The sequence below is a fragment of the Capra hircus genome, chromosome 13 (genome assembly GCF_001704415.2).
Source record: "Capra hircus breed San Clemente chromosome 13, ASM170441v1, whole genome shotgun sequence".
In the NCBI taxonomy this organism is placed as follows: Eukaryota; Metazoa; Chordata; class Mammalia; order Artiodactyla; family Bovidae; genus Capra; species Capra hircus.
In genome coordinates, this window is record NC_030820.1 from 51,466,149 (window position 1) to 51,493,404 (window position 27,256).

The following is a 27,256-nucleotide window of genomic DNA, read 5'->3' on the forward strand; positions in this document are numbered from 1 at the left end:
TACAAAGAGGAGCCAAAGCGCCCGCGCCCTCTCTCTCTCTCTCTCTCTCTCTCTCTCTCTCTCTCTCTCTCTCTCTCTCTCTCTCTCTCTCTCTCTCTCTCTCTCGCACGCTGGCGCGCTCCCCTACTGTCTTCTCATCTTTGGGTCACCCCTTGAGGATGGATTTTCTTGCTATTTTCTAAGTAAAATAGAGCTGTAACACTGATTTGTCTAAGAGCTATAATACGGTCTGTCCAAGACCCGAGAGCTGTGATGCGCCGAGAGCGTTAATGTCCGTCACTCCAAATCTTTGTTGTGACAAGACAGAACCAAGGAGCATAGACTCGCCTGACAGCACAGTGGATTAAGAATCCATCTGCCAACGCAAGGGACAAAGTTTCAATCCCTGGTCCCGGAAGATTCCACTTGCCTTGGAACAAGTAAGCCCGTGCATCCTAACTACTGAAGCCCACGTGCCTAGAGCCTGTGCTCTACAACAAGAGAAGCGATGGCAATGAGAAGCCCGCACACCGCAAGGAGACCAATCCAGTCCATCCTAAGGGAAATCAGTCCCAAATATACATTGGAAGGACTGATGCTGAAGCTGAAACTCCAATACTTTGGCCACCTGATGAGAAGAACTGACTCATTGGAAAAGACCCTCATGCTGGGAAAGATTGAAGGCGGGAGGAGAAGGGGACGACAGAGGATGAGATGGTTGGATGGCATCACTGACTCAATGGACATGAGTTTGAGTGAACTCCGGGAGTTGGTCTTGGACAGGGAGGCCTGGCGTGCTGCAGTCCATGGGGAGGCAAAGAGTCAGACACGACTGAGCAACTGAACCGAACTGAACTGACTCTCCTCTTTGAATTTTGGTCCACAGGGAATGAATCTCCAATCACTTTACCCGTGGCAGTGGTGGGGGCGGGGGCAGGGGGGTGGGGGAGTCTACCTCCTGCCTCAGGACAGGATTTACAGAAGGCCCTTAGAGTTTTGTGAGTTTTTCCATCCATTTTCATAGTGAAGATTGGAGAAAAATTGGGTAACCATTTTGAAATACACTCAGAGCACTGTCTGTAACAAAAGCCTGCCCTCAAGGGAAACTACTTTATCAGAGCCTTATCTGACCTGGGGGAAGAGTAATTAGGAATTCAAGTACACCTGGACTAACAGCCAAGTTTGGAGTACAAAATGAAGGAGGGCAAAGGAAGCTGTAATCCACTGTGTAAAGAGGAGGATGACTGATGGTACATTTCCAGCCTGGAGCCCATCTATCTCTTACCTCAAGATGTCTATCAAAACCAACCAAACAAGCAAAAACAAAAACAGGAAATAACAAGTGTTAGCAAAGATGTAGGTAAATGAACTTTTCTGCACTGTTGGTGGGTCTGTAAAATGGTACAGCTGCCATGGAAAACAGTATGTTGAATCCTCAAGAAACTGAAAAATAAAATTCTCATATAATCCAGCAATTCTACTTTAGGGTATATACCCCAAACAATTGAAAGCTTGATGTTGGAGAGATATTTGCATACCCATATCCATATCAACGTTTTATTCACAATAGCCAAAAAATTGGAAGCAACCGCTGGATGAATGGGTAAACAAAATATGGTATATACATGCAAAGGAATACCACTGTATTTCAATGCTCAGTGCAAATTTCGCTTTAAAGGTAGGAGGGAATTCCCTGGTGGTCCAAAGGTTAAAACTCAGCACTGTTATTGCCAGGGCCTAGGTTTGATCCCTGGTCAGGGAACTAAGACACCATGCCACAGCGCGGCCCCCTCCCCCCCAAAAAAAAGAAAGAAAGGAAATTATGATATGTGATGTAAATGGATAAACTTTGAAGACATCATGCTAAGTGAATAAGCCAGTCACAAAAAGACAAATACTATATGAGTTTGTATGAATTCACTTATATGAGCTACATAGAATAGTCAAATTTAGAGACATAAAGTAGACTGACAGTTGCCAGAGGCTGGAAAGAGGGGGAAATGGAGAGTTGACTTCTTGGGTAGATAATGTCATAGTCATTTTGGAAAATGACCTTATTCTGAAACCATATATGTGTAAGTGTTTAGAGATGAAGAGTTATGATGGCTGCAACTTACTTTCAAATGAGAGATAGAGGCAGAACGCAAATGCACAGAAAGCAACTGATTTAAGACACAGAGTGATATTAGAGGAAACAAACTGAGAGAACAGCTACCTATGGTTCTGATACCCTTCCTTCTGTCATTTCTTTGTAAAAAACGTAGTCAAATTTACCAACTTTTGAAGGCCCTGTCACTGTCTTGGTGAGGCTGCCCTCTGCTGGCCACATGGGCAGCTGCAGAGTGGATCTGAGTTTCCTCCAGCAACTGATTCTCAGTTTGACAGTATTTGGCATATAATCCTTTTGAGGAATCACCATATTATTTTAGTTCATGGTATGAGTTTGAGGTCATTCTCTAGTTTCACTAAAAATAGCATTTAATATGTATTGAGCACCAAGCCCCAAGCACTGAACTTAGCTTTACATGAATGTCTCATTTTTTCACAACAATCTTATAGGTATCAGTATTACTTCTACTTTACTTTTAGGAAACTGAAGAATAGAGAGACTAAGAAATGTTCCTCAAAACACTCAAAGTAGTAAGAAGGGGAGCTGGGCTCAAATCCAGGCCGACTGCACCAGGTTGGTTACCACTAAGCTATGTAGCCTCTCACGGTGAATCTCTAGTTTTAATTTATTCATATCGATTTCTGGATTGAAGCAGTGAGGGAGGCAATCATGCAAACACTCTCATATCTCTTGGAGATTTTTTATTTCTCTAATAAATTCACAAAAGTGTCCAGAAAGCCACAAGGTGTGACTCAATTAGCTCAAGTCATCCCCAAATTAGTCTTCTGGAGCAGTCTACTTGCAAAAATCATCCGAAAGCAAAACCTTAAATTTTGCCAGGTCAGGAAGTAACTGAAATATTAGCAATTTGCTGTTATTGGCTATATACTTTTTATTTATTTTTATTGAAGCATATAATTGATTTACAGTGTTATGCTAGTTTTAGGTATACAGCAAAGCGATTCAGATATATACATCCAAATCAGCGTGTGGGCTCAGCAGTTGCGGCACATAGGCTTAGTTGTCCTGTGGTATGTGGAATCTTCCTGGACCAGGGATCAAACCTTTGTTCTTTGCATATGTATAATATGCTCAGACGCTCAGTCGTGTGCAACTCTCTGCGACCCCATGGACTGTAGCCTGCCAGGCTCCTCTGTCCATGGGATTTTCCAGGCAAGAATACTGGAGTCAGTTGCCATTTCCTTCTCCAGGGGATCTTCCCAACCCAGGGATCAACCTGGGTCTCCTGCATTGCAGGCGGATTCTTTATCAACTGAGCCACCAGGGAAGGCCAACTATAAATATATATATTTGTATATTTAAATATATATATATATATAACATTATGTATATTTTTGGCTGTGCTGGGTCTTTGTTGCTGCACGCAGGCTTTCTGGAGTTACAGCGAGTGGGTGTTACTCTCTAGTTGCAGTGCATGGGTTTCTCATTGTGGTGGCTTCTCTTGTTGCAGAACATGGGCTCTAGACACGTGGTTTTCAGTAGTTACAGCATGTGGGCTGTTGTGGCACACAGGTTTAGTTGCCCCGAGGCATGTAGAATCTTCTTGCACCAGGGTCAAACCCTTGTCCCTTGCACTGGTCGGTGGATTCTTAACCAGTGAACCACCATGGAAGTCCTGTATTCTTTTTCATTATAGGTTTTTACAAGATACTGAATATAGTTCCCTGTGCTGTATGGATCTTTGTCGGTTATCTGCTTTATATATATAGTAGTGTGTATTTCAGAGAAGGCAAGGGCAACCCACTCCAGTACTCTTGCCTGGAAAATCCCATGGATGGAGGAGCCTGGTGGGTTGCAGTCCATGGGGTCGCAAAGAGTCGGACACGACTGAAGGGTGTGTGTGTATTTGCTTATCCCATACTCTCAATTTATTCCTTCCCCGATCTTTCTCCATTGGTAATCATAAGATTGCTTTCTATGTCGGGGTCTGTTTTGTAAATAAGTTCATTTGTATCATTTTTTTTTGATTCCACATGTAATTAATATTTGTCTTTGTCTGACTTACTTCACTTAGGATGATAATATCTAGGTCCATCTGTATTTCTGCAAATGACATTATTTCATTCTTTTTTTTGTGGCTGAGTAATATTCCATATATATAATGCAATATCTATATTGGAAGCCATATATAGATATTATTATATATATAATGGAGGCCATATATATATGACATCCCTGGCTCAGTCTATAAAGAGTCTGCCCACAATGTGAGAGACCCAGGTTCGATCCCTGGGTCAGGAAGATCCCCTGGAGAAGGAAATGGCAACCCACTCCAGTATTCTTGCCTGGAAAATTCCATGGATGGAGGAGCCTGGCAGGCCACAGTCCATGAGGTCACAAAGAATTGGACACAACTGAGCCACTAACACACACAGACACTATATATATATATATATATATATCTTCTCTATCCATTCATCTGTCGATGGACACTTAGGTTGCTCATGTCTTGGCGATTGTAAATAGTGCTGTGAACATTGGGGTGTGTGTATCTTTTCTAATTAGAGTTTTCCTCTCTTCTGGATATATGCCCAGGAGTGAGATCATATGGCGACTCTGTTTTTAGTATTTTTTTTGAAGGAAACTCCATACTGTTCTCCATAGTGGCTGCACTAACTTACATTCCCACCAACAGTGTAGGGGAGGAGGGGTTTCCTTTTCTCCACACTCTCTCCAACATTTATTATTTGTAGATTTTTTAAATGTGAGGGAATAATGATTTATTGAAGGCTTACTATGAGCCAAGTGACTTATTTGTAGACCTTTTGATGATGGCTGTTCTGATCAGTATGAAGTGATCCCTCATCATAATTTTGATTGCATTTCTCTAGGAATTAGTGGCTCAGTGCTAAAGAATCCACCTGCCAATGCAGGAGACTTGGGTTCGATCCCTGGGTTGGTAAGATCCCCTGGAGAAGGAAATGGCAACCCTCTTCAGTATTCTTGCTTGGGAAATCCCATGGCCAGAGGAGCCTGGTGGGCTACACTTAATGAGATCACAAAGAATCAGACATTACTTAGCGACAGAGCACGCACGCACCAGTTACTCGTCCATAGCTTTCAGGTCCACAGGAGGCTGGAGGCTTGCACGTATTTCCCAGCTTTCCTTGACAGCTGGCTTCCATTATGGCAATAACACGGGAGTCACTGACAAGATCTAAGGACAGAGAAAGGGCAAATGCACATTTCTCCTCCGCTTCTGGCACTCTGGGCAGCTGCAGCAGCAGTGGAGGTGGCCAAGTGTGGCTCCTGCATTCCTTCCTGCACAGGACTGCAGTTCCAGCAGCAGCACCAGCTCGGCATGCTCGTGCAGGCTCGGCTCTGGCATTGACAGGCAAAGGTGCAGTAGCCAAGGTTGACGTTTACACCTCAGACATAAAGCCCCACTCAGACCATCTTCTCCTCCAGTAGTCAGAATTTAAAAAAAGAAAAGAAGAGCATGAATATGACATTTCCCTCAGTGAGGGGAAAATGCCAAAGAACAGTGGAAGGTTACTGAGTGTCAGTGATGCACAGTCACTGCAGAGTACTGCTGAGGGCGGAGATTATGCAGCCCTGCCCTTCCTCATGTCACTTAGTTGGGCCCTGTGGCAGGATGCTGTTCCTCCTTACAGGTTCTTCATCTCAAGGCCTTGTAAACTGCACTTCGAATTTATCCTGACAATGCTGTTTTTTAATATGGATGTTCACATTTATAGCTTATATGCACTTACCTGCACTGAGGAAACAGTCATCAAAGCACCCCTCAAGAGAAATGCCTGCTTATCTCAAGATTTGGGATTGCAAATATCCCTTTCGATTTCCTATTTGGATTTCAGCAATCAGCTAGACTTGGATCCTAGGTATCCATTTCACTTCAGTATTTGTTGGGGAAATAATCATAGGGTTAAGTTCAGGGGGAACTTTCCCAAAGATTTCTGGGAATACTGATAGTGGATACAGAGAAAATCTTGTGTATTCTGGAAAAACATGGGGGAATGGCGTTAGGCTTACTCAGGCCTAGGTGGTCTCCTCGATGGAACAGTATAAGGAGGCATCTGGCACCCACTCATGTGGCAAGTTCATTCTTTTTCTGTCCACTTGGATTACTGGCAGCAATATAGTAGTAGGATACCAACCTGGCAGCGGTGTATCACCTCGACCAGGGATTGAGCCCAGGCCACAGCAAAGTTCTAACCACCAGACCGCCTGGGGAAAAACGGCCCACTCAGCAAAGCTCTGGGGGTCAGCGTACCCCTCCCAAGTCAAACACAGGTTCTACTCGTTCCCTACCCTCTTTACACTGCATTGTAGACCTCTTCAAATCTTGGTGAAAGTATTTACATTTGGGTATTGTGCTTCAGATGCGTTTATTGGGTAGCCCTCGAATCTACTACTCACAAGTGGGGCCGCAAACAAGAGGTTCTCTACGTGATACAAGTTCACATTGTCTGCGGCACGTACAAACTGAATCCGCAACTTGAGGTCAAGAATCGGAGACCATGGTTACCTATCAGGATTCTACTGGCGATTAGGCATTTTCGTGGGACACATATATCTGCAATGTGGACTGGGTGTGATGTGACAGCTTACCCGTGCACCTAGCTACTACTGCTAAGTTGCTTCAGTCGTGCCTGACTCTGCGCGGCCCGAGACGGCAGCCCACCAGGCTCCCCCGTCCCTGGGGTTCTCCAGGCAAGAGCACTGGAGAGGGCTGCCATTTCCTTCTCCGACTGAACTGCCTGTTTGTACCTAAACCAATGAGATGGCTGTGGGTGGAGAAGAAAATGTTCAAGGTTGGTTTACAGGTAGCTTTGCATGACATGCTGACATCAGCAGTGAATAATAAGGAATTACAGCCCTATACGCAGGACACTAGTAAAGGAAAAATGGCCTGAAGTCAGATTCAAGAAGGTATGACACTCTCCTGTACCTGAAGACAGACGGCTTGTCTGGGTCCTGAAAGAGGACCAGGGCTTGTCCAAAATGAAACTGAACTTCCCCCAACAGGCTCAATGTCCCATGTGAAAGTATACCAAAGGTTTCCTTAAAGTTCAAGGCTGTGGGCACAATCTTGGTCCACAACGTGTGCCCATCAGCCCTCACCCTAGAAATTGCACTGAGCACCTGAAATCCAGGGCCCCACCATGCTGTGCCTGGGCTCAGTGCCTGGGAAGAGAAGAGCTATTGATCAGCCTGAGGGAGGCCATTGCCCTCAATGGTGCAGTGCCCTGATGGGGACTGAGTCCTAGGTCCTCTGCCTATACCTCTATTAGCTGCTTTCCTACCTGAACGTGAGTGATTACCCACTTTCCCTCAAAGGTTCTCAGGCCCTATTTACAACGTGGGAGTTAAGGAAAGATTGTTTTTTCCCTCTGGTGGTATTTAGTGAATGGTGGCAAAGGGACAGAAGCTCTGGTTCAGAGGAATATTTCTCTTCCTCATCCTGGATGTTCTTTGAGGGCCTGCATCTGAGTAAGGGCCGTGGACCTACATGCCCACTTATTCAGCCTTGTGAACTTTAATCACAAGTATTTGTTTGCTCCAAGTACTTGACAAATGGGGTCTTGTTGTCTTCTCTTGGGCACACCACTCCCTGGCCAGCACAATTCAGCGTCAAGCAGGAGCAGGTCTTCGGTCAGTGGTTGCTTTGTTTCAGTTACTGAGTGATGCCTGACTGGAGCCTGAAAGCCCGTATAAGGGGTCAGCAAACTTCTGTAGTCATAGAAGACCCCCCAGGTGCCCAGTGGGTAAGACTCCAAGCTTTCACTGCAGGCGGCATGGCTTCAATCCCTGGTAGGGGAAGCTCGACATACAGGAAAAAAAAAATCATATAATGGGGTGGAAGGGAGGTAAATTAGGAGCTTGGTATTAAAATGTACACACTACTATACATAAAATAGATAACAAGGAGCCACGGTAAATGTACACACTACTATACATAAAATAGATAACAAGGAGCCACGGTATAGTACAGGGAACTATATTCATTATGTTGTAATAACCTATGGTAGAAAGGAACCTAAAAGGTGTGTGTGTGTGTGTGTGTGTGTATATATATATATATATATATATATATATAACTGCATCACTTTGCTGTACACCTGAAACTAACAGATAAATCAATGATATTTCAATTAAAAAATTATAACAACATTTTAGACTTTGCAAGTCATAAGGTCTCTGTTGCACCTATTCATTTCTGCCATTGTAGTATGAAAGCAGTCAATGAACAGGTGTGGCTGTGTTCCAATACACTCTCTTCATTACAGCAGGCGGGATCTTTGGTTGTGGAGTACACTTTCCAGTTGCAGCATGTGACCTCTAGAATGCAGGGGCTTAAGTAGTCCCAGCGCGGGGGCTCAGTTGCCCTGAGCATGTGGGATCTTAGTTCCTCAACCAGGGATTGAACTTGCATCCTCTGCATTGGAAGGCAGACTCTTAACCACCAGGGAAGTCTCTGTGTTTCAATATATTTTATCTGCAAAAAGAAGCAATAGGCCAGATTTTGTCCAAGGTCTGCAATATGCCAACCACTGATCCTGAGGATACTCAGGAGACAACCTGGTTGTTGAGGGGACTAAGCTTCTCTGTGAGACAGAAGCTTCTCAGGTCTGGTGCTTTACTGAGAGTTGCACATGGGTGCAGAATACAGTGCTGCGTGTGTGGAGCTTCTGACCAAGCGGCAGGAGCTGAGGCCCCAGAGTGAAGCTTGCACTGGGACAGGCAGAACCTTTTCCTTCAACAGAAACACCAACTGCTTTATTTCAGATCAGGCCTAACCCCTTTACTTCCATGGTCCCTGGGTAGGTACTGTCCTCACTGGGGCCTCAGGAGCCCTTGTGCTGTGGCTTGACCACCAGCCCCTCTCTGGTGATGGCCCAATTGTAGCTCTTCGGGGAGTCCAGAGCTTCTTCCACCCGCGCCTCCAGATTCTCTCGGGTGATGAAGTCTTTCGCATCCTCCTATTGGAAAAGATGAAAGTGAAAGAGAAGAGTGAATAAGCTGTCTTAAAACTCAACATTCAGAAACGATGATCATGGCATCCGGTCCCATCACTTCATGGCAAATAGATGGGGAAACAGTGACAGACTTTATTATTTTGGGCTCCAAAATCACTGCAGATGGTGGCTGCAGCCATGAAATTAAAAGACACTTGCTCCTTGGAAGAAAAGTTATGACCAACCTAAACAGCATATTAAAAAGCAGAGACATTACTTTGCCAGCAAAGGTCTGTCCACTCAAAGCTATGGTTTTTCTAGTAGTCATATATGGATGTGAGAGTTGGACTATAAAGAAAGCTGAGCTCCAAAGAATTGATGCTTCTGAACTGTGGCATTGGAGAAGACTCTTCAGAGTCCCTTGGACAGCAAGGAGAGCCAACCAGTCCATCCTAAAGGAAATCAGTCCTTAATATTCATTGGAAGGAGTGATGCTGAAGCTGAAACTCCAATACTGTGGCCACCTGATGCAAAGAACTAACTCCTATGAAAAGACCCTGATGCTGGGAAAAATCGAAGACAGGAGGACGACAGAGGATGAGATGGTTGGATGGCATCACTGACTCTATGGATATGAGTTTGAGTAAGCTCCAGGAGTTAGTGATGGACAGGGAAGCTTGGCGTACTGCAGTCCATAGGGTTGCAAAGAGTTGGACACGACTGAGCGACTGAACTGAATTGGAAAAGAGAAATTCAGCTGAATGGGAGCCCCCAGAACAAGCCTGCCGGCTTTTAGCCCACTGAGGGAGGGGCTCCAGCGCTCCCGCGGGAAAGATGTCTGGAGCCTAGGTCTTCTCTGAGCGCCCCGCTGATCTTCCAGTGGAGGAACGTTAGGCAGATTTGTCACCTTGTTTTAAGACAATCATTCCCTGAACACTTAGGCCAAAACCCAGGCACACCAGCTGTGACACTTCTCTGGGCAGAATCAGTCTCTCAGAGTTGTCTAGGTATCTCAGTCTCTCTCAAATCGTCCTTCTCCCTCTATCAAGCCTCATCCATTCTCTCTGGATCACTGCTAGTTGGCCTCGCTGCTTTTAAGTCTCACACCTGCTATCTCACGCCAAAACGTTTAAGCTTCGGTGACTTTCTCACCTTCAGGACAAAGTATAAACTCCTAGGGAAACGCGGAGGCCGTCTCACAGACATCGTCTAGCCACGTGAATACTGCAGTGCCAACTTGACAGGCGCTCTCGCTGCACGCCTCCTCTCCCAAACCCTCACCTGCGAGCCCCCTCTCAAGACTCAAGGCTACTCTCTTGCCTCTGCACACAGTTGCATCTCCCGCCCCCGCTCACCGCGCGCTGGTCTAGCAGCCCCACCCTCTGGAGACGCGGCCCACCTGCAGCTGCAGCACTTCCCGCTTCTTGAGCTGGGCCCAGGCCTCCGCCTCTCGGGCTTCCCGAGCCGCCTCCTCCGCTTGCCGCCGCTCCTGCTCCCGCGCCTCCTGCCGCAGCCTGGCCATCCTGGGAGGGGCGAGAGGCCCAGACTGAGGGTGGCTGGATGTCTCGGGGTCGGTCAGGCGGCCCCGCCCCGCCTCCTGCCCCACTCACCGCAGCTCATGCAGCCGCTGGTTCTCTGCCTTGTTCCAGGCCATCAGCTCGCGGTGCTCAGCGGCATCCTGCAGCGCCTTGCGCTCTGCCAGGACACCGGCTCGGGCCTCATGCACCTTCCTGCGTACCTCGGTCACGAACTCCTTTCTGGACGGAAAAGCGCCCAGGGTCGGCACAGTTTTCAACTGCCCGCCCTAACACACACGCCAGAGGGCGCCGCCTTCCCATCCATCACACATACCTGAGGGCGCGCACCGTCTGGCGGTACTGCCGGTAACGCTCCGTCAGCACGAATAATTCCGCAGGATCCACGGCGGGCGGGGTCGCCACGCGCCCGATCTTGGACTTGGCCGGCGGATCGTGGCGGGTTTTTCGGCCGCGCGCGAGCAGCAGAAACTGGGCAGGGGGGCGGCCCAAGGGCCGCGCGCCCAGGGTGCTCAGCGCGCGGAGCATGGCGAGACGGCCCCGCCTCCGGTACTCCGCAGGGCATCATGGGGCCCGGAAGTTGCTGCGGGGCACCACGGGACGTGTAGTCCGCGGGCTCCGTCCCCACCCTGTGGAGCCTGCAGTTTTGCTTCCGCCCCCGGCCCGGAATCTGGCTATTGTCCTCCGCTGGGGCCCGCGTGTCCGCCACTCGCATCGCTCCAGTTCCCATGCAGGGAGTAGGGATGAGGGAGAGAGGAGACAAAGAGAGAGAAGTGTCAGCAGGGGTGAGAGGAAGAGGAGAAAAAAGAGAACTCGATGCAAGAACTTTAGGAGTCTCACACCTTTATTGGAGGGCGGTAGGGCCTGGCTCTCGGGGCCCAGTCTGCAGAAGGCGGCGGTCATTCCAGTGGACGTTCTGGTCACCTGACCGCCGAACTGTGGCTTTACCCACCACCTCTTCTCCGCCCCTCCTGTTTCTATTGCCTCTCTCTTTCCCCTTCCAGCTTAGCTTCTCTGCGCAGGATCGGCCAACCGCTTGTTTTGCGACTCTCACGTCCTGTCGTTGCCCCTTGCCTCTTAGAGGATTCAGCGTGCGGGTTTTCTAGCTCATTGAGCGTACGGATTCTTTACCAACTGAGCTATCAGGGAAGCCCAACAGCAGGGATACGGGGCATCTCATCATAAATTGTTGCTGTCATATCATCATAAACTGTTAGTATATATAAATTGTCGAGAATTCTGGAGTATCAGATAACGGCGCCCACAGCTAGCTGTACCAGGAGGCATCTCAGTGGTGTATCATCCCCCGACCACCTCAGTTCTTAGCTGGCCCTGTAGTGGCCAAGGGTGGGGGCCTTCCACTTTACTTAACAGCAGTGTCTGCACCAGGTGCTGCTTCCCACGGAGGAACCACCGGGTCATGGTCCTGCTCTTCCAGGGCACACTGTCCTCAGGCCAAGCCAGAGCATCACTTGGGAGGGTATGGGCAATTTGGCCTGGGCTTTGAGCTGCAGTTCCCAGAACCTTTTCTTACAAGGGAACTGAGGCTGTAGCCTGCCTTCCCCCACCCCCACCCAAAGCTTGAGGTAGGGGGAAGAACCCCAACCAGCACCTTCTTCTTTCCACTTAGGCTGGGGAGATTCTGCACCTACCTGGGGGCCTAGGAGGATGCTGAGGGTCCCGGGGTAAGCTGGAGGCTCGTTTTCCTCCAGGGTATCAGCTGTGGGACCAGTGCTGAGCCTTTGAGGGTCCAGGGTGGGTGGTCAGCAGCAGCAGCAGAAGCAGGAGGCCTAGCCCAAAGCTGGCCATAGCAGAGCTGCTCCCATAGGCAGTGGACAGCACTCGAGTCGGACACTCCCAGACAAACCCCCTTCCTCTTCCTCCAGGATCCCCTTGGACAACGTGCACTTCTAGGGCAGATTTATTGTCGACTAATGTTCTCCTCTCATCCTGTTATTGCTTCTTATCCCAGGACTACAGGGGTCTGGACTCTGAGAGCTCCTCACAACAAGCCACCTCCCTCCCAGAGCCCCTGAGGCACAGAGGCTCCCAACTTTGCCAGCTGAGGGCCCGCCCCAGTACGGCAGGCCTACCTTTTCTTTCCTCAGGGATCCTAGAAATGAGATTAGAGAGGGTGTAGGGGAGATGTCCAAGAGACAGGCAGCAGTGTGGAGGCACTTGGGCTCCCCACGCCTCCATGCTGGGAGACCCTTTTCCTTATGAGTTGCTCTCTCTCCCTTCCGTGGCAGTTGGGGATGTGAAATGGGTGTGTGGATACAGGGCCAAGGGCTTCTACCCTTTGTCCCTGCCACGCCAGGGGCAGTGGGCACAGGCATCGTGTTGCTGGCAAGAGATGAAGGAAAGGGGGCTTTTCTGGGCACGGGCCGGGGTAGAGGGGCTTGGGAAGGGGAAGAGGAGCAGCATGCCATGCACCTAGAAGAGAGCTGCATCTGGACAAGCCTCAGCCTGGGGGAGGGTGGCTCTTCACTCACTGGGGGAGGGCTGTGGGCCAAGTGGCTTCTTGCAGGTGGCTCTTCCAGGCAGCAGCAGAACCTAGCCAGGCAGCCCTGAGATTTATTGAGCAGGTGGTTCCACCCCCTGCTCTGAGCCCACAGGCTCCAATGACATCTTGGTGGGGGACAGCTTGCCACCAATCCTCTTTCCTTCCTAGCTGCTGGCCCCGGGGTCCTAGCTTCCTTTCCTAGCTGCTGGTCCCGGGGTCATCAGATGCCTCCTCCTCCCATCTTCCCAGGAATCTGAAATCACTGGACTCCTTCAGCCTGGCTTGTGCCCGTGAGGTCTCTGTCCACTTCCCTGGCTGCTTTCTCAAGCTCCTTCCCTTAGATCTAGAGACCTTTCACAGCCCTCTCTGACACACCAAAGGTGACCCTGAGAGAGGCAACTCCTGGGGTCTCCCGGAATCCCACCTAGCTCAGGGCTTTCCCTGGTAGAAAGGTTGGGGGCCAAAGAGGGAGGGGCCCAGCAGCTTGTTAATAAGTCTGGGGAGATCTATGACCACCCTTCCTGAGGGCTTGTTTGCTCACCTGTAAAATGGGTTGGGTGGGATGGTCCTCCTCACACCTGGACACCAGGGCCGGGTCACTCCAGTGAAAGGAGCTTTGGATGGGGCATAGCTATCCCACAGATGGCCTCTCCTCCAAGCAGGCCCCCGACAGGGGGCCCAGTTAAAGGGGCAATGAGCCTTTGTGGGTCTATCTGCAGGTGGTAGGAATAATTCTGCCTCTCTCATCCTGTGCTCAACCCAGGACCATTTCATGGAATTGGGCACAGCTGCCCTGGAATGCTAGAAACAGGCTTCCGCCTTAGTCTGCGTCAGCTCAGCTTTCTGCCGCCAGCCACCAGCCTCTGAGGGGTAGAGGCCAGTTTATGGGGTTAATAGCCTCTCTTTCTTTGGACAGCAATTTGAACAGCAAGTGCAAGGGTAGGATCAGGCTGGGCATTCACAGTGGCCAGTCATCAGGAGAGCAGGTGCATTAAATCTTGTGGCAAAGAGGGGGAGAAGACATCATGAGTACCTAGACTTCTGCTGCCCAGGCAGGAGGGCACGGGTAAATTTCTGAACTGATTTATTTACCAGAAATGAGTATTTGGACTGTACAATGAGTTAAATTGTTTAGGAAACAGATTTTTTTTCCCTTTATGTATTGGTTAACCAAGAAACTTTTAGGATAACATTTGCTTTGTTCAGTTCAGTCGCTCAGTCCTGTCTGACTCTGTGACCCCATGAGGCTTCCCTGTTCACCAACTCCCAGAGCCTGCTCAAACTCATGTCCGTTGAGTTGGTGATGCCATCCAACCATCTCATTCTCTGTTGTCCCCTTCTCCTCCCGCCTTCAATCTTTCCCAGCATCAGGGTCTTTTCCAGTGAATCCGCTCTTCACATCAGGTGGCCAAAGTATTGGAGTTTCAGCTTCAGCATCACTCCTTCCAATGAATATTCAGGACTGATTTCCTTTAGGATTGATTGGTTTGATCTCCTTGCAGTCCAAGGGACTCTCAAGTCTTTTCTCTAGCACCACAGTTCAAAAGCATTGATTCTTCAGTGTTCAGCTTTCTTTATGGTCCAACTCATATCCATACATGACTACTGGAAAAACCATAGCTTTGACTACACGGACCTTTGTCGGCAAAGTAATGTCTCTACTTTATAATATGTTGTCTAGGTTTGTCATAGCTTTTCTTCCAAGGAGCAAGTGTCTTTTAACTTCATGGCTTCAGAAACCATCTGACGTGATTCTGGAGCCCAAGAAAATGAAGTCTGTCACTGTTTCCATTGTTTCCCCTTCTATTTGCCATAAAGTGACCAGATGCCACGATCTTAAGTTTTTTGAATGTTGAGTTTTAAACCAGCGTTTTCACTCTTCTCTTTCACTTTCATCAAGAGGCTCTTTAGTTCCTTTTTGCTTTCTGCCATAAGGGTGGTGTCATCTGCATATCTGAGGTTATTGATATTTCTCCCAGAAATCTTGATTCCAGCTTGTGCTTCATCCAGCCTGGCATTTCCCATGATGTACTCTGCATATGTTAAATAAGCCGGGTGACAATATACAGCCTTGACGTACTCCTTTCCCAATTTGGAACCAGTCCGTTGTTCCATGTCCAGTTCTAACTGTTGCTTCTTGACCTGCATACAGATTTCTCAGGAGGCAGGTAAGGTAGTCTGGTATTCCCATCTCTTGAAGAATTTTCCAGTTTGTTGGGATCCACACAGTCAAAGGCTTTGGCATAGTCAATAAAGCAGATGTTTTTCTGGAACTCTTGCTTTTTCTATGATCCAATGGATGTTGGCAATTGGATCTCTAGTTCCTCTGCCTTTTCTAAATCCAGCTTGAACATCTGGAAGTTCTAGGTTCATGCACTGTTGAGGCCTAGTTTGGAGAATTTTGAGCATTACTTTGCTGGCGTGTGTTGCTGCTGCTGCTGCTAAGTCGCATCAGTCATGTCTGACTCTGTGCGACCCCACAGACGGCAGCCCAACAGGCTCCTCTGTCCCTGGATTCTCCAGGCAAGAATACTGGAGTGGGTTGCCATTGCCTTCTCCGTGCTAGTGTGTGAGATGAGTGCAATTGAATGGTAGTTCAAACCATCTTTGGCATTGCCTTTCTTTGGGATTGGAAACATTTGCTTTGTGGGTTTAGTGAAAATGACTAAGTTCAGTAAACTAGCTTAATTCTGGTATGGGATTACAAAATGTTTTATTCAAAGGCCCTGGTGTTCATTTTAAAAGAGGAATGGAGTGTGCGGGGAGCCAGCGTGAGGAACTCCGCCCGTGGAAAAGGTCATAAGGAAGGAGGCTCGGCATTACGCAAAGGCGAGATCAAGCCTCAGGAGACGCCCTGTTCCCGAGCATCTACCCCCAAAATCAGAGTGCCTACTTAACTGTTTTATGCTCTCACTGATACCTCTGACTTTACGGGGGGCTGACCCCCCACCACCTCTCTCGGAGGAGTTAACTTGCAGCTCCAGTTAATAAAAATTCCTGGGCGTGACAAGAGTGTTTCAACTTACAAACTCCTCTGAAGGTTCTCTAGCCTGCTGGAGCAGGTTCATCCGGCCACATGTGATTGTTTACAGCCTCCCAACCATGAGAGGCACGAGATGCTTTAAACTTTCTATATACAGACTCTTTTGAGAAGTTAGAAAATTATTAGTGTAGTATAGTGGGTTGATTAGAAATTATACTGGTAAAGGGTTTTTCATTTTTTGGGCCAATATTTGCTGCTAAATCTCCATATTCCCTGCCCTTATAATGAATATAACTAGCATATAGGAGAAATAAGTATTAACCTTTGATATTAATCATATCAAACCTTAGGCTAAGTAAATTTCTTTTTTTTATTATAACCCCTTGCACCCTCACCCTATAGGAATGCAACTTCATCTGGTACCTTTGGAGGGTGGCGCCTAGTTTAAGAAAAAATCACCCCTGGAAGAAAAAAGTTTTCTGGTTGACTGACCATTATCAGAAAGGGCCATAAAATGTCAGCAGGCCTCATGGCCAGAAGATGATGTAAAACCCCTAAGACCTTTGTATACTTTTATATGAAGCACCTGATTTTGATAAAGGTCAGGTCTGCTGACCCCGCATGACTCTGTACTCATCCCTATGTATAACAAAAAGTATATAAGCAAACCTGAAAATAAAGAAAACGGATCAGTTTCTGGAAAGACTGATTCCCCCTTGTCTTTCTTTCTTTCCCCTTCTGGCTGAATTCCCATCTGAGTGTGGGTACTCACCAAGCCTAATTTTGCCTGGGGTTCTAAGATCTGACTGGGGAGGCCTCAGTGTCTCCTCTCCTTCAGGAGAACGGAAAGACGCCTGTGGCCTACGTAGGTGGTGCAAATTCCTTGTTCTGGAGTTTTCTTGGTATTCCACGTAAACCAAGTTATTCAGCCTTTTTTTCTCCACTAATATTTCCTACTACACTATTCCTTTCTAATCTCTCTTTATATTTCTAATTAAATAGCTTTTTCCTAGGACGCCGATTCCATCTCCCCTTCGAATTACCCTGGATCCACCAGGGCTGGACTCCGGCAGGAGTGCTTTTATTTTTCGGTAATTTGAGTGTTATCTTGCCTGAAAAATCCAAACATGAACTAAGTTTCCCAGGGGAAGCTCTGGTCCTTTTCTCTCTGGCCACATACTCAGCCTTTTAGGAATATTTGCTGTCTGCTTCCAGATTACAAACTCTGGAATAGTTCATCCTTGTATCCTTCTCAACAGGACACAAAGTCATTTGTTCACCACTGAATTCTTAACTTATACTCAGCCCTGAGGCCACATCATTCGTCTGGGGACTGCTGCAGTCAGCTGGAAAAGCAATTTTGAGTTGAATGCTCAGGTGCTGCAGGAGCAGAGCGGCACCCTCCCTGGGGCACCTTCTCCCCCTCCTCAGCAGGTGGCCTGGGTGAAGGATAGAGCATTAGCTAAAGTCTTGGCAACAGGGCTGCAGTGGGTGCTCCATGGTAAGGAACGAAATGGAGAAAAGCCAACACAGAACTATTGGGGGAGTGTGTGTGTGTGTAGTGGGGAGCTCTGTAGCTTTGGTGCCCTTCCTTTGGAAGGAATGATGCTGAAGCTGAAACTCCAGTATTTTGGCCACCTCATGCAAAGAGCTGACTCATTGGAAAAGACTGATGCTGGGAGGGATTGGGGGCAGGAGGAGAAGGGGACAACTGAGGATGAGATGGCTGGATGGCATCACTGACTCGATGGACGTGAGTCTGAGTGAACTCCCGGAGTTGGTGATGGACAGGGAGGCCTGGCGTGCTGCAATTCATGTGGTTGCAAAGAGTTGGACACAACTGAGCGACTGAACTGAAGGAACAAAATCAGAAAACCCAACACAGGAACTATTGGGGGAGCGTGAGTGTGTGTGTGCGTGTATTGGGGAGGTCTGTGTAGCTTTGGTGCCCAGTAGAAGTAGAGCTGGGATGGGGGTGGGGGCAGAGGATGCTGGAGGCTGCACAAAGAGCAGTGGGCTATGGTGACTGGGCAAATCCCTGAGTATGGGAAGCCTGAGTCTGCTGCCTCTGGGCTACCCTATGGACTCACAGCAGGAAGCAGGGTGTGTGGACTGGAAGCTCGGGATTGGAGAAAGACTCAGGGTCCACAATACAGACTGCAGGAATGCCTGACCTCTGAGGAAGGGGCTGTGGAGGAAGGCAGTCACTACATCAAGGCGGGAGCTAGTGCACAGGAGGACTGGATCCTTGGGGCTCAGCACTGAGGATGAAGGGGTTAAAAAAGAATGTGTGGGAGTGAACTGAGGGTGGGGGTAGAGGACGAAGGAAAACCCAACACAGAGACTATCTGATGAAGTGATGTCTCTGAGTGTGGCAGGTCCCAGAGGTTTGGGGAGTGCGCTGCACATGGTCACAGGTGACAGGCTGAGGGGTAGGCTCTGGGTGAAGTGGGCTCCCCTGCCCTTCCCACATAATTATGCCACGTGAGCCTCAATACACTTCCCTTTGAGCCTGTCCGGTTTATGTCTCTTGATGCCAGGTGAGCCCTGAGTAACAGGAAAAGAGAGGTGGATAAGGAGCGATGAGGGAGAGAAGGGGAACAAAGGGCTTGGATAACTCCCGCTTGAAGATGTCTGTTTAGCAACCTGGGGATATGTTCGCTGCATGGCTTGCTGACCCCAAGGCTTGCCCTCTTCCATGGGCTTGGACATGGTCACACAGAGGCACCAACAGGTAGTATGCAAAGAGACAGGGTTTCCTTCCCAAGCATAGCACCCCTCAACAGAAATTCTTGAGATTTTGTCTTTGCTTAATTTATCCCCACTTCTTATAAACCTATTGACTTTTGAGTTTATTGTCCCTTGCAGTTCCTTGCTTCCTATAGGAGGCCCAGAGTACATGTATCGACTTATACTACTTACCTCATGCAAGCTTTCAGAAGGTGATCTGTTGTGGTGCCCCTGTTCCCTGCAGACATCCTGAATATGTGGGGCATAACTTGGGTCCCATCTTTAGTGCATCTTTGTTTGCCTGGAATCTGAGGCCCTCTGATCAGCTGCTCCGCTGACCTTTCCTCTTCACTCATCTGAACTTCCAGCATCTCTCAGGTCCAGTTTAAGTCCTACATACTCCTGGAAGCATGGCACCACTGATCTCTGAGCATGCCTCCATGGGCCAGGCTGGAGTGCTACCTTTCACTTCTGACAGCCCCCAAGGTGTCCCTGGCTCCTCAAGAAATGCCCTGACGGCTGCAAAGCTTTGTCAGCCCTGCACTTACAGTCATGGCAACTGGTTTCTTCTCCTGTTCCTGTGAGGGGCTGACCATAAGAAGAGACCACAGACACGCCCTCCTAGCTCTGCCCTCAACTAAAGACCACATTTCCCAGTGCCCTTTGTAGCTCAGTGTGGGCTTATGACTAGGGTTTAGCCAATAGGGTATGAGTGAAAGTGAAAAGTGCAATTTTTATTTCATGTCCTTAAAAATGAAATTGCTTACCCATGCTCTTTTTGCTTCTCCATGGGAAAAGACAGTGACCTCAACTATGAGGATGAGAACAACAGCCTAAGGGTCACTGGGACCATGAGATGAGGATCCTCAGTCTCTAGACTGGGCAGACTGTTACATGAGAAATAAATGAAATGGATGCTCAATGTTTGCCTGGAATCCGAGGCCCTCCCATCAGCTGCTCTGCTGATCTTTCCTCCATTTTATGCATCCATTTTATTTAACACACTCTGACAGGTTATGCTCAGACTCAAACTGGGATCTAGACTTCCACCAACATGACCTCTGGATCTGAGGCACTTCCACACAAGAGTTCTGGAAATGAGGACAAATATGAAAGGAAATGGAAGTTGTTTAACACAATAAATGAGGCTATGAACACCTACTCTGGACAAAGTGACATGATCCAGATAGTTCTGCAGCAGAGCACCAAGGACTAGAGAGGTCAAACTGACCCAAAGCCAAAAGCCAAGCCACCCCTCCCCCATGCCCCTGCACTTAGGGAAAGAGCAAGGACTCAGGCCATCTTCCCTAGGGAGCGAGGCTGGCTAGGACGACTGCACCAAAGATACGCTGGGAGTGAAAGAAGGCTGCTGGCAGCTACCTAAGAGGTAGAGGGGCTGTGTGTGTTGGAAAAAAGGCAGACTGTGCCCTCTCTGCAGCCAGCTAAGACAGATGGGTAACAGCGGGCTAGGAGTGGCGCAGGACAACCCAGCCCTAGTGTGACTGCCCCGGCCCACACAAAGGGAGAGACATTCCTCAGGGAGTCAAAGCTTTTATTACCTGATAATCCCTAGTGTGGTGCCAGAGATACCACTCTGGTCCCTTTACTCCCCATGGTGGGATGTGGGCAGTACGAGAAGGGGTCAAGGGTAGAGAGGGGAGAGATTATTTACAGAGCAGGAGGGGACAGTGGTCTGACTGGGGGCACTGGGACAACCAATTTCCTCAAGAGCTCTAATAACTTTGTGCTTTTTTTCTTAGTTAATGCCTAGCTACCTGAAATGAATTTTGTGTTTCTTCTTTAGGAAAAGATGTATCGATATAAACCAAAGAACAATCAAGCCAAACTTCCAGGCAGAGGATTTCATGATATCAATCCAAACATCACACTATTTAATTCCCCAATAAAACATTGGAAAAAGGACTATCAGTGCTAACACATTTACATATAAAATCTCCACCTAATAGGTAATAGAAGCCTATGTACCAATTTCTAAAACAGTTGTAAGATATATACACAATTTGGGGTATATTAACAAAACAGAATATTACAAAATATTAAAGGCAATTCTCTTGTCCACGGGGCCTCATTGCCTCTCACTTGAAGTTGGCATAATCTGAGAACGCGTCAATATATTCCTGCACCACCTTGTAGCAGAACTCATACTGTTCCTGCAGAGTGAAAGTTGGGGGAAAAGGCCAGGGTTACTGAAGAGAGCAATGTATCTGCAGCTCCTGACAAACCCGTTCTTTAAAAAATGGAAAATTAAGAATAAATAAGTACTTTTACATTTCCACCTGAGCCCTGATCTGCCTGCCTGCAGAGTTCTGACAGCCTTCTTTTTCGGGCTGAGTGAAGCCACCTTCTCCAGAAAGCAGAGACTGGAGGTGCAGATGGCGGTCCCAGCCCTTCACAGGTCAGACATGAGTTCACATCTGTCCTCACACTCGGTGCTTACTGGTCATCTAGACTGTCAAGAGAACTGCTGAAAGGGAGCTGAGGAAAGGAGGTACTCCTGATTCCTCCCCACCTCAGACCCGTGGAGAAGTGAAGAGCCCTGACGGGCACCCCTTCTAGTCTGCACTGAGGCCACCAGCATCTCTTACTGGTGTGGGGCTAGGCTATGCCCTCAATGCTCTCCTGCCTCCCAAAGCTTATCCTGCTTTTCTGAGGCACCCTGAGGAAGGATGAGTCTGCGGTTGGTTACACAGCCTTCTGTCTACCAGACAGGCCCCTCAGAACAGCCCCCCTCTGAGCTGGCTCTGGCAGAGAGGAGCTGTGGATGGTGTGTGGTGGCATGGATAAATAGGCAGGGCAGCATACCAGTGTCTGGACCATGTGTGGCCTCTGCAGTCGCAGGCTCTTGACGGTCTGGAAGACATCCAAAATCCCCTCTGCTTTCACCCGTTCCAGGACTGTGCTCAGGGCACAGAAGGTCCCTGTCCGTCCTGCCCCCGCGCTGTAACAAAGAGATACACTCATCACACCTGCATGGTGCAAGGTAGCCAGAGAATCTGGAGGGTGACCAAGGGAGAGAGGAGCATGGGACACTGAAAAGTGTGGGCAAGGAGTGTGTTTCGAGGTCAAGGAATTCTTTTGTCAATCCAATGGGCTAAAAGCCATGTTTTCATCTCCATTTCTCATGTTGCTAGTAAGAATTAGCATCTTTTCATGTTTACTGTCAAATGGGGTCAGCTGATGTATTTTGCCACTTTTTCTTCTTATAAACATGTTTTTGAATGATTTTTGTATGTGTAATAAATTAGCACAGTTCAAATTTCAAAAGGTTCAAAATATAAGAAGTCTCCTTCCTACGCCATTTCTTCATCCTTTCAGTTTCCTCCCGGGAAACAACCAATGTCATCAAGTCCTTGTGTGTCCTTCCAAAGATAATTTATGCATATACCACACATATTTTTTGTCTCCCACTGCTTTCCTCACTAAGCAATAAATCTAGAGGATTATTCCAAGCCAGTACATAAACAGATTCTAATTAATTTTCTGAAGCTCTGTAGTATAAGATGTATCAGAGCTTATGGAACCAGTCCCTTATTAATACGTTCAGATTATTTACCATCTTTAAAAAAAAATTATTATTTTTTTTTTGGCTGTGCAGTATGGCATGTGGGATCTTAGTTCCCTGACAAGGGACTGAACATGTGTCCCCTGCATTGAAGCATGGAGTCTTAACCACTGGACTAACAGGGAAGTCCCTACCATCTTTTACTATTATGAACAGTGCTTCAATTCTTGTAATTACAATTTCATTTTGGCCATCTGAAGCACATTTACTGGGTCATTTCTAGAAGTTCGTTTGCTCATTATTTTATCTTCAGAGCAAATCTGCAGAAATTTTAAATATATACTTTCTTCCCCTTTAAGAGAGATTCTCTTCCCTCAATTATAAAAGCAATACAAACGCATGGTAAAATTTATTTCTAAAATGCAGTCTCAAACAATATGCCCCAAACAAAATCCACTCACTTCTCCACTAAAGATAGTTCTCATACTATTTTTCTTCTGTCAGTGACACCAGCAACTAAACCCAGCCTAAGACACCCCTCTTTTTCACAATTATGTCTTATTCATTTTTCTTCTAACTGTTCTCAAAATAGTTGCCCTTTTCTCTTTTCCTGTGTTTCTTAAGGAGGTAGGCCTTCCCATGTTGCCCAGCTAGTCTTCCCTACTGTCGGTCTCCCCTTTGTTCGTCTTCCCCAGCACTATTCCCTGCCCAGTATCTTAACTTATGGACTGTTGTTCCCTAGCACTGGAAGTGTCGAGTTCAAACTCCAAGATCCTTTCTTTATCATCTGGGCCTGACCTAGTCATCAAACTTGATTGCCATGTCTCACCAACATCCCGCTCTTGCCTGGCTTTCATCAGAGTCTGATAGAGGCTCCCATCTCGCCCCTCTGCCTGCCTCTCGTGTCTCTCTCTCTCTTCCCCCTGAGGGCTGGGGTGGGCGTACCTGCAGTGCACGGTGATGGGGTGGTTCCCTGACTGCTGCTGCTGCTTCTGCACGGCTGCAATGATGCTGATCATGCCCTTTCCATCACTGGGGATGCCCACTTCAGGCCAGCCATGGAAGTGGAACTGCCGGATCTGCCGGCTCTTGTTCTCCTTGGGAGGAAGGAGGATCAGAGAGGTAGGTGCAACTCTGCTTTCCCTATGGGAGAAGCCCACCCACCAGGCATCTTACCCTGGTGTTGGTAACCAGGAGGTCTCTGACGGTATAGCTCTCACATTCTTCCTCCTTCTTCAGCTCCACTGTGATGTCTCCATACGACACCAGTCCATCAGAGGGCCAGTACTGGGCACACTTTTCCTGGGGGACAAATGGGAGAGGTGAGAGGCTCAGAATACCACGTGTTGTAAAAGCAGGGCTGCTCTATGAGCAGACTGCTCCTCTCAATACAGTCCTTCTTACACTGACACACTTTTTCCCAAGGTATCAAAAACTCAGAGGGTCATTCTATTACTTAACATCACTGTAATTAACTTCTGATCCTCAGCAGGACATCCATATTTAACAACTTAAGTCTACCAATCACTTAAGAGATAATCAAATAACCTTTTACTGTTACTTATTTACAGTCTAATTTGCAACACTGACAGGATTTATGAAGACTTCTGACCATCAGCTCATAGCTGAATCTAACATTTAACGGCAGGGTGGAGGGAGAGTGAATGTCTTTGTTCCAATTTCTCCCCCCCCCACCCCCTTGGGGTGCTGCCACATTTGTAGTGCTTATATATGTCAGATTGCTAACCCAGAAAAAAGCACCAGCTATGGTGCTTCAAAGCCCAGTCCACAGTGTGCTTTCATCCCTCTCCTCCTCAACTCTCTAATCTGCGGGGGCGCCTTACAATTGCTAGCCCTTGCGTTTCCGTTGTTAGCACAAGGTGGTTTACTGCGTTGTCTCTACTTGCACCTGGCTCAGTTCCTTCTACAGCACCTTGCACACTGCCTGCATCTAGCAGGTTCTCAGTAAGTATCAGGGCTTCCCAGGTGGCAACAGTGGTAAAGAACACGCCTGCAATGCAGGAGATATAATGAGACACAGGTTAGATCCCTGGGTTGGGAAGAGGCCCTGGAGGAGGGCTGGCAACCCACTCCAGTATTCTTGCATGAAGAATCCTATGGACAGAGGAGCCTAGCGGGCTACAGTCCATAGAGTCGAAAAGAGTTGGACATGACTGAAGTAACTTAGTATGTAAGCAGTAAGTATCTGGTAAATGACTTTTAACGTCTATAGAACAAGCCAGGGTATAAACACGTAAACAAAATACAGTTATGCTGTCCTTTTTAAAGAGCATTTTAGGGGATATCCTAGATACTTCACTGTTGACGATTTAAAGATATTCAGCCATAAATGTACTCTATGCTCTATGTTCACTAGGAAGGATTTGGGAAAATTAAATACAAAAATAAAAATCACCAATAGCTTCTCAGTCCAAATAAAATCAATATTAAAAGTCCAATTTAATGACCTTAAAAAACATTTATTTGGCTGTGCTGGGTCTTAGTTGCGGCACTAGAGATCTTTATTTGCAGCATGTGGGATCCAGTTCCCTGACCAGGCCCCCTGCACTGGGAGCTCAGAGTCTTAGCCACTGGACCACCAGGGAAGTCCCTTAATGACATGCTTTTCATATGTGTGATCATTCATTACCCCCTTTATAAATGACCCTTAGCTCATTTTAAAACACAGGATTATTAAAGTGGTGGATTAAGTAAATGCCATAGAGCAGTGCTTTTCAGTATGTGACTAGGAGCCCTGGGGATACCCTGAGAGTCAGAGCTCTGGACCCTCTCTTCAACAGAACAGTTTTAGAAAAGTCAAACCTAATTTAAGTTTCTAAAAAACCAAAACCCCTAATTAAGGCTCACCTTAAATGAGACTATGCTGGTTTTCAAGGATTCATGGGCAGAATGAGTTTTGCTATCACAGTTCCTTCCCAACACTACCTTTATACAGTTTATCAGTCACAACTAAAGACTGGGCTTTAAAACCATTAGAAACACTAAGATACAGAGGGCTTGACAGCAATAGACTATAGCAGCCAGAATCATACTATGACAAGTAGAAATTATTAAGGTTCCATACTTAACAGCCTTCAGATATTTTAGATCTTCTTAGTTTAGGCAAAGAGGCATAACAGAGAAGAAAAGGGGCAACCTGGAAGGAGGACTCCCAGGGATGTACCACTATACCATCAAGAGTCTCCTCTTCAGGGAGTTCCTTGGTAGTCCAGCGGATAGAATTCCATGCTCCCACTGCAGGGGGCACAGGTTTGATCCCTGGTTGGGGAACTAAGATTCTGCTAGCTTTGTGGCATGGCAGGAAAAAAAAAAAAAAAAAAGAGTCCCCTCTTCAAACTATGGACAAGGAGCTGGTCAACAGTGACAGCATGTAGCCAGAGCAGGCTGACTAATGGGGACAATCTGCCATGATTATCTGTGGCAGGCCTGGAAAATCAGAGGAGTGCTGTTGTAGAGTGCATGTCAAGGTGACACGGCTACTTCAGGGAAGCAGGTACACTGTGCTGAGAAAAAACAAGCACGCTTCTGGGGACAGGATTTTAGGGATGATACAAGGGGCTTCCCTGGTGGCTCAGAGGTTAAAGCGTCTGCCTCCAATGCGGGAGACCCGGGTTTGATCCCTGGGTAGGGAAGATCCCTTGGAGAAGGAAATGGCAATCCACTCCAGTATTCTTGCCTGGAGAATCCCATGGACGGAGAAGCCTAGTAGGTTACAGTCCATGGGGTCACAAAGAGTCGGACACGACTGAGCGACTTCATCTTCATGAGATAAAGAGAAGGCACATAAGGTGATTTTAGATGTTGGACCAATGGCAGGAAATTATCCTACTCAGCCAGGTGAAGGCTTACTGAATTTAGCTTCTGTGTGGGCTCCACAACAGAAACCAAAGAATCAGGTGGGGCTTAAATGGCACTTGACTCCCATGGTGCTGCTCAAGGGTGTGGGGAGAGATATGGCAGAAAGAGCTGTAAGAGAATCCACAGCAGGGGCCAGGAGTGCCAGTACCCGCTGTTTCCCAAGGCTAAAATGCCTTGGTGTCCTGCTGAGAATGGAGACCTGAGAGCCGAGTTGGGGAATGCAAGGCTGTGACAAATATGGGACCCTCCTCTCAAGGAGTGGAGGCTAAGACTCATCTCAGAACCCAAGCTCCACTCTGCTGTGAGGGCCAACGGGGATGAGGGAAAATGGAAACCAGGAGACTGAAAAGAAGCAATGGAAACAGAGAGGAAGAAGGACCCAATTCAAGTCTTGGACGGGGTACCTCAGGGAAAGTTTCTAACTTTTGTATGCATGGGTAGATCTTCCCTCAAGATAAGGGAGCTCAAAGAGGATTTTTAAACAAGAAATGGTATATTTAGATTTATGTTTTCAAAAAGATGCTGGCCTCCATGTGGGAAAGTGACTAAAAGGGGATGGGAATGGGAGTAGGCAGACTGGCTGCCAGGCTACTTGAGTGATGCAGGAGAGAGATGATTGTCTATACTGGGGTGACAGGAGTTACACTAAAGAGAAGTAAATATAATACACAGCCTATGTCAAGACTCAGTGACAGACTGGTTGTGAAGAGTAAGAAAATGAGAGGAATAAAGGTAACTTCTAGACTTCTGATATGAGCATCTGGGTGAAAGGTGGTACAGTGTACTGAGATGGGTAAGGATGGAATGAACCAGTGTGAAGGAAAGGAGGAAACCAAATTTTATTTGGGGCATATGAAGTTTGAGATTCTTAACAGACACCCATGAGAAGATATCACATGGCTATGTGGTCAACAACTGGGAATAGTGGTGGTTTAGTCGCTAAGTCATGTCTGACTCTTGCAACCCCATGGACTATAGCCCGCCAGGCTGCTCTGTCCATAGGATTTTTCTAGGCAAGAGTACTAGAGTGGCTTGCCATTTCCTTCTCCAGGGGATCTTTCCAATCAAGGGAT

At 47.5% G+C, this 27,256-nt stretch overlaps 3 protein-coding genes across 10 annotated transcripts in view; all 3 read right to left on the bottom strand.

The window, feature by feature from the left end:
• On the bottom strand, positions 8,824–11,312 carry MRPS26 (mitochondrial ribosomal protein S26). The gene is made up of 4 exons (XM_018057426.1): positions 10,882–11,312; positions 10,641–10,787; positions 10,430–10,553; positions 8,824–9,054 (listed from the first exon to the last, which is right to left on the bottom strand). Exons 1-4 carry the CDS (start codon positions 11,091–11,093, stop codon positions 8,920–8,922), a joined length of 618 nt encoding a protein of 205 aa, XP_017912915.1. The 5' UTR covers positions 11,094–11,312; the 3' UTR covers positions 8,824–8,919.
• Positions 11,378–12,672, bottom strand: GNRH2 (gonadotropin releasing hormone 2). The gene is given in 2 exon segments (XM_013968635.2): positions 11,378–12,094; positions 12,218–12,672. Coding segments are annotated over 2 exon segments (387 nt in total). The 5' UTR covers positions 12,375–12,672; the 3' UTR covers positions 11,378–11,864.
• Positions 20,317–27,256, bottom strand: part of PTPRA (protein tyrosine phosphatase, receptor type A) — a 166,195-nt gene continuing 159,255 nt past the window's right edge. For all 8 annotated transcript variants that reach the window (XM_018057434.1, XM_018057433.1, XM_018057430.1 and 5 more), the window contains 4 exons: positions 23,481–23,606; positions 23,250–23,401; positions 21,605–21,740; positions 20,317–20,952 (listed from right to left, as the gene is read on the bottom strand). In XM_018057434.1, coding sequence (XP_017912923.1) covers positions 20,878–20,952; positions 21,605–21,740; positions 23,250–23,401; positions 23,481–23,606 — 489 coding nt within the window. In that variant the 3' untranslated portion in view covers positions 20,317–20,877. The remainder of the gene's footprint in view (positions 20,953–21,604; positions 21,741–23,249; positions 23,402–23,480; positions 23,607–27,256) is intronic.